General features: G+C 47.4%; 1 protein-coding gene across 1 annotated transcript; it reads left to right on the plus strand.

Annotated features, from left to right (window-relative positions):
* The first annotated feature begins 191 nt into the window (after nt 1-191).
* Nucleotides 192-6,849, plus strand: SERINC3 (serine incorporator 3). The gene is made up of 9 exons (XM_010141301.1): nt 192-347; nt 805-998; nt 2,078-2,157; nt 2,894-3,031; nt 3,846-4,015; nt 4,633-4,723; nt 5,138-5,315; nt 5,719-5,946; nt 6,635-6,849. Exons 1-9 carry the CDS (start codon nt 312-314, stop codon nt 6,771-6,773), a joined length of 1,254 nt encoding a protein of 417 aa, XP_010139603.1. The 5' UTR covers nt 192-311; the 3' UTR covers nt 6,774-6,849.
* The last annotated feature ends 370 nt before the right edge of the window (nt 6,850-7,219 follow it).

Below are 7,219 nucleotides of genomic sequence, written 5' to 3' on the forward strand. Positions count from 1 at the left end.
CGGGCCAGAGCCCGGGGCGATAAGGCCGGTTATCTACGGGAGTGTTCGGACACTGTCAGTCAGAAACGTGGATTCAACTGTTTGTCTTGTAAATGGCGTTTGGGATCTCCTCTCTCGGTGTCGTTAACGCGGCGGTGTCAGCCGCGGGGGGCGATGCCATTACTGTTCCTGTCTCTGTCCTTCAGATTCCCTGCCTGTGCAGCGGCGCCACGTGTTTGCTGTGCCGATGTTGTCCCAACAGCAAGAACTCCACAGTGACACGTCTTATCTATGCCTCCCTCCTCTTCCTCAGTACTATTCTTGCCTGCATTATGCTGGCGCCAGGGATGGAGTTGCAGCTGAAAAAGGTATGGAGGGGAAAACCTTTCTAACTGTCTGCAAAACCGATACTTGTGCCAGTGACTGTTGGTTCTCTTCACTTGGACTGGATTGTGTGCAGGACCCACACATCCAAATGTGCCTTTTCCCCAGAGATAAGAGACTGTGTGCACTGAACAGTTCACAGCTGAAGTCGCCAGCACAGTGAATGCCTGTTTTTAAGTACGTGCCTGGTCTCTGAAGCCTGAGCAGACCTGGAGATTGCTAGTTGTTGTCAGGGGTATCTTAATCTTCCTGGATGCTTGTGGTGATAATGTGGGAAAAGAAAGACGATAATAAGGTCTGTGCCGGCTGGCTGAGCACGAGGTCTTCTGTTATCAGATCTCCCAGCAGTCAGCTGTTAGGAAAGCCTTAGCTGTTAGAGCGCTTGAGGACTGTAATTGCAAATGCAGATGGAAATTCACAACTAAATGTGTCTTTATGCAGATTCCTGGATTTTGTGATGAAGGGCTTCGCACTCGGATACCGCATATGGATGGCTTCGTGAGCTGCGAGCTGATTGTGGGGTACAGAGCAGTCTACCGCATCAGCTTCGCCATGGCAGTGTTCTTCTTTCTCATGTCTCTGCTCATGATAGCAGTGAAAACAAGTAACGACCCCAGAGCCACGGTGCACAATGGGTATGTGTCTGGTCTGCCAGCGTACCCCCTCCCTCACGTTTCTTTGCTGAACACAGTGGCGAGTTGGTTATGCACGTACTGACAGCCTCGAGTTTATTTTGAACTGCAGAGTAACCCTCTCATCTCCTCAAAACCTTTGTGTTCGTGGAGCACGTTCAGCATAGTGATAATGCTCTGAGGTTGGCTAACCAGAAGGGCAGCACTCTGGGTACCCCCCTGCGTTTCCACAGAGATGCTGGATTTCAGCTAGTTTATATCCCAGCCTCGTGCTGACTCCAGCACTCGCTGCACCATTCCTAGGCCAGTCTGACTCGGTACGGCAGCAGAAACGGGTTTCTGATTTACTTACCTGGGTTAGTTCTGGGCTGGATGACTGAACTATCTCACAGAGTCATTTAATTTGAAAGGGCCCTTTGGAGATCTTACAATCCAACCTCCCGGTTAGAGCAGCACTGCCGTGGAGCAGGGTTTTTCTAGTTGAGTTCTGAGCGTCTCAAAGTGCGGGGATGCTTTAGGCAACCTGTGTGCTTTTTGCAATATCTGATGGGAACTTCTCTTTCTGCACCTTGCACATGTTGCCTCTTGTCCTTCCACTGTGCACCTGCAAGAAGAGTCTGGGTTTGTCTTTACACCTTTCTTTTAGGCAGTTGAAAAGAGCAACTAGATCTCCCGTTCCCTTTGTCCGAGGTGAGCAGCGCCGAGTCTTCCCTGCCAGGAGGAGCTGCTGACTCGCGTTCTGTTTAATGGAGCAGGAGCACCTCTTTCAGCAAAGGTGTCAAGACCGTTGGCTCCCCAGGCCATCCTGTTGCACGGGCTTTTCCTGTCCCAGGTGCAACGCTCTGTATTGGGCTTTGTTGAACTCTGAGGTGTCTATCAGTCCATGTCTCCAGTGTATTGACTGTTGTTTCACCCTCTCTCCTGACTTGGTGAACATCTTTATCTGCAGTCCCACTGAATACAATTTTTTTCCTTTTAAATTTCTGCTAGACACTTTTTCTTGTCAGCAAGCTGCCTGCAGCTCATGTAAGACATGACTGTCGTGTGTGACCAGTATTTTCAACTTATCTTTTCTTTTAAAGGTTCTGGTTCTTCAAAATAGCTGCCATTGTGGCTCTCATGGTTGGAGCGTTTTACATTCCGGAAGGGCCTTTCACAAGAGGTAAAGTTCATACATCGTTATGGAATTCTGCTTAATCAACTCAGACCTTCTCACAGACTTGCCAGGCTCTAGTTGCGATCATGGTAGAAGACAGATTCTGTCCTACTTTAGAGGATGTTGGTTCATCTGGAATTCTGATGACTAACTGAAGTTGTGGCAGTAAACAATCTCTCCTCAAGCACATAGATGTTGGTGTCAGTAATTTGGTGCTCCATGCCACGGTCACTGCCAGGCTGAGTCTTCTGACCCTCTAGATTGGCGGCAGCTCAGAACACTCACAGGTGCTAAATACTTCCTAGAACCTCTGAAAATCTGTGCAAGAAACTTTTGCTGTCTGGCCACATCACAGGAACTGAAAAGAGTTGTTGATCCTCAAAGAAACGTGCATGGTGGTACTTATTATGTACCAAAGATGTCTTGCGTTGGATCTTGCGTTCATTCTGAAAACGTTCCCCTCTCAGCATGGCTGGTGTGGGCTGTACCCCTGAACAGCTGGGCCTCCTTGCGTGCTGCTGCGGGAGGTTCCACGTTATGTTCCAGATTAGGGTTATGTTCCAGATTAGGGTTAGGTTTGCGAGAGGCCAAAGCGCAGCATCTGCAATTCCAAATACAGTTTCAGGTTTTTTCATTATTTGGCTGCAGTATAATGAGGAGCTTTTTATTTTATTATTTTTTTAAACCGGGGTAGCATGCAAATGATGACAGCTAACCCTGTTTGTCTTGCTCCCTTTTCTAGTTTGGTTTGTTACTGGTATTTGTGGAGCCGCTGCCTTCATTCTTATCCAGCTGGTGCTTCTTGTGGACTTTGCTCACTCCTGGAATGAGAGCTGGGTTGAGAAAATGGAGGAGGGAAATTCGAAATGTTGGTATGCAGGTAGGAACCGTGATCTGTAGCAGATTTATTTCTGCTGGCCAGTACGTTGCAGAATATCACGGACTAGTTTGCAAACGTACCGAGAATTACACTCCACTGTCTCCTTGAGTCACTGCTGTAACATTTGGAATTAATAGCTGCAGCATTGCCTTTTTCTCATTATAATAAAATGCAAACTGTTCGAGGCGTGTGATTAGCAGATCGGACAGTCACAACAAACCCAGTGTGGCTGGGCTGCAGCGCGAGCGCAGAGCTCATAGCCTGGATTTCTTCAGCTCTAGCTTGGCTTTGCCACCTCCCCTGCTGAGGTCTTCCGCAGTCAGTTATGCTGATGACAGGGACTGCAGTACAGCCCAAAGCCGTGCTCCTGAGCCGACCACAAAGTGCTAATTGTTGTGGTTCTTTACTCATAGCCGTGATTGTTGCAACAGCATTCCCCAGCTTCTAACCGAGAGCACAGCAGTGTGGAGGTGAAATGGGTGCCCCTGGCACAGAAGGGGGGATTCAGGGCTCATAAATAGCCTGTGATAAGGGTGCAAAAAGCACTTTCATTTTGACACTGTGGCTTGATACCAGTTAAACCAATGAAACTGCCACTGAAAGGCAGATGTGTTCCCCTAATGGCAGCACTGGCTTTCTTCTGAGCTACACTAGTGAGCCAAAGAAGAAATTGAGCCTTGCCTACTAAAAATGCCCTCTGCTAGTCGAGTTTTCTGAACCTGAGCTCCAAGTGAGGAAGAAGGACAACACTAAAGCACTTGGGATGTACTGGTAAACTACTGCGGCTTGTAACTGTTGCTTTTGTTCCTTCCAGCTCTGCTGTCCTGTACCAGCTTGTTCTACGCCTTGTCGCTGGTTTTGGTTGTTCTCTTCTACGTTTTCTACACGACACCTGATGGCTGCACTGAGAACAAGTTCTTCATAACCTTTAATATGCTCCTGTGCATTGCTGTCTCCATTGTCTCTATCCTCCCAAAAGTTCAGGTATTATTTTTCTCTGCTACTTCCTTCTGACATAGAAAGCAGCGAAGCAAGAAAGATGTAGTATGAATTCAGTTAGACCTGAGAACTTCGTTGTTTTGGACTTTTGTTTCCCTGTGGGGACAGCTGGTGTGGTTTTACGGTGAACGTTCTGGCAGAACAGAGAAACCCATTAGGAAAAGCAAAATAAGCTGAGAATTTACTGGCTTAATACTGTGGCTTCGAAATTACGGGTAAGTGTGTTTAATATGAGAGGAAGCCTACGTGTTACTTGATTCTGAACCGGTATTGCTCACATAAATCACATGCTAGACTTGTATCTGCAGACCGTTCAGCAAGTTGGGATTGACTCAATAAGAGCCCGTAACTGAGTCTGGGGCACAGAAAAACTGGATTTGGTTTGCTTATTCCTTCCATGTTTGAGCTGCTCACTGCATAAACTGTATTACTCTAAGGAGTTTCTGCCAGTGTTTTAAACACAGAACAAAGCCCAATGCATTTCTGAAAAATAAAGCTTTTCACGGTAATAATAGCTGAATCTGTGGCAGGAGGGTAAGACTCTCCAACTGCAGGTAAAACTCACCCTTTTGACCTGGGCTTGGTGTTCTGTCTTTGAACAGGAGCATCAGACTCGCTCTGGCCTCCTCCAGTCCTCTGTTATCACGCTCTACACCATGTATCTCACGTGGTCAGCCATGTCCAACGAGCCTGGTAAGCAAGAGGCTGTTTTGAGTAACATCCCTTGTGTGGCAGCGGCAGCTCTTGGTGGCTCTCGTCGCTACTGCAGGTCACTGGGTGGGGATTGCTAGTCCGCTGGATAAAATCCAGCGAGGCAGTGAAGCTGACTTTACTGAAACCAGCAAATTGCCTCTTTCCAGAACTAAAATGGGGTATTTGTGAGGAAGAGGAAAAAAAAAAACAAACCCAGGGTCAGGGCATTCTGGTTTTACTTATTACACCCTTTCCTAGTTCTCAGGAAGGAAAAATACTGCATGCCATTGCTGCCTCTTGGGAAGAGGAGATCAGCGGTTAAAGGGAATGAAAAAATCACATGCTTTACCTGTCATCTTAGCTAAATGCTGGCAAAGCTCATCTCTCTTTGATCTGCCTTGAAATCCCTTCCAGAACGAAGCTGTAACCCGAGTTTGCTGAACTTCATTACCCAGATAGCTGCACCCACAGTTGTCCCGGCAAATACCACTGTGGTACCAGCTACCCCAGCCCCGCCCAAGTCCCTGCAGTGGTGGGATGCCCAGAGCGTGGTTGGACTGATTATCTTTGTCCTCTGCCTCCTGTATTCCAGGTAGGATCTGCACTGCTCTCAAACCGTAATCGCTTGGGATTGGTCTGCCCTTTTTCGTTTGAATCTGGGCCTAGTGAAAAAGGTACCTGTGTTTATTCGTATCCAGCTGCTGCCTCAGGCCCAAGGCCAAATACGGTGACTAAAACCATGCTCTGTCTGTGGATGAGGACAGGCTTTATTAGCCTGATAACGGCATAAAATGTGTTACAAGGCCTGGACTAGAGATACTGTTTAATTAGGGTAACAAAAGCTGGGATAAAACCATATCTCTTTGAGGAGCTTCCTTGTGTTTGCAGCTGGTTTTAAAAGATTTTACTTGCTAATCCCAGACGCTGTGGTCTGCAGCACACAGCGAACTGAGAAGGGGCTTTTTAACCGTGTCTGTCTCTGGGTTTCGCTGCAGCATTCGCTCCTCAAGTAACAGCCAGGTGAACAAGCTGACGCTGTCTGGGAGTGACAGTGCCATTCTGGCGGATACTGCGGGGCTGGGCAGCGCGGCTGCGGAGGAAGGAGACGTGCGCCGTGTCACAGATAACGAGAAGGATGGCGTGCAGTACAACTACACCTTCTTTCACCTCATGCTCTCTCTCGCCTCTCTTTACATCATGATGACACTCACGAACTGGTACAGGTAAGAGCAAGACAGAAAGAGATGGGTTGTACGTGCCAGCCAGTGTTTCTAGGTGGACAGGAGACTCCTGCCAAGCTGGTTAAGGTGGTCCCTTTTCAACTCTGTGTTACTGAATTGAGATGTAAAAAGGCGAAATCAGCAGCTCTTGTCCTCATGGACTGTTTCACAGCTGCAAGGGCAGAGTGCGGTTGCCGTCCTTCAGAGAGGCAAGTAGCAGGAAGGACATGTATGGAACTGGTTTCAGGTGGTCTCTGGGAAGCTTGTCAGAGGCCGGCCTGATGTTACTGGCTCTTTACCCTGGGAAGGATGCGCAGGGACAGCCGTACCTGCTACTGAAACACCGATACGATTTCCTAGTCTGTTGGGAGCACCTGGACATATCCTCTGCTGTTGCAGCTTGTAACTACTTTCCCCAGGTCTGTCGTGTTGTATAAATCAGCAGATATGCTTTCAGAGCAGCCAGCATAGCTCACCCAAAAATGTCCTTTAAGAGCAGCACCTGCTTTGAAACCGGGGTGCCAAGAACAACAGGCCTATGAAGCCACATGAAGTGGCTGCTTTGGTTGTCTCGAAGTGCTCCCAGAAAGGCTCTTGCACTGACTGCCCTGACTTCAGGGTCCTATGAGAGGGAGCAAAGAGTAGCAGATGGTGCCTTCTATATCTGTTAATTGACTTCCTTACTTTTTAGCCCTGATGCAGATTTTAAAACGATGACAAGCAAGTGGCCAGCGGTGTGGGTGAAGATAACCTCCAGCTGGGTTTGCCTCCTCTTCTACCTTTGGACACTGGTGGCTCCACTCGTCCTTACGAACAGGGACTTCAGTTGAGCTGCTGCACCCGTCTGAGCCTACAGAAGTGAGGAACATTTTGCTGAAAGCCAAAATACTCATGTATTGCTTTAGTTACATGATGTTCCCGTTCCTCATGTTGTCATTAACATAGAGGTGGACATAAAGTTATGTACTGCATAACGCTTGATGCAGGATCAAAATTATTACCAGTTATCTTTCTATTTTAACCTTCAGTCTTGTTACTGCATTTTTAAGATTTACTACAGCTGTCCTCTCAAAGCACAAAAGAAACTACCTGTTCTGTCCAATAGCCACAACCTCCTATTGACTGGGAGTCGTATTTAGCTAAATATCAAGTAATATATTTTAAAGAACAATTATATTCAGCATAATGCACTAGTATGCTAAAGTGTCAGTTTCTGGAAGTGTGAGCCATGCTGCCTGATTTCTACATTCCACTGCAAAAGCTTATTTAAAGCCAA

The sequence above is a fragment of the Buceros rhinoceros genome, unplaced genomic scaffold, assembly GCF_000710305.1.
Source record: "Buceros rhinoceros silvestris isolate BGI_N320 unplaced genomic scaffold, ASM71030v1 scaffold42878, whole genome shotgun sequence".
NCBI lineage: Eukaryota > Metazoa > Chordata > Aves > Bucerotiformes > Bucerotidae > Buceros > Buceros rhinoceros.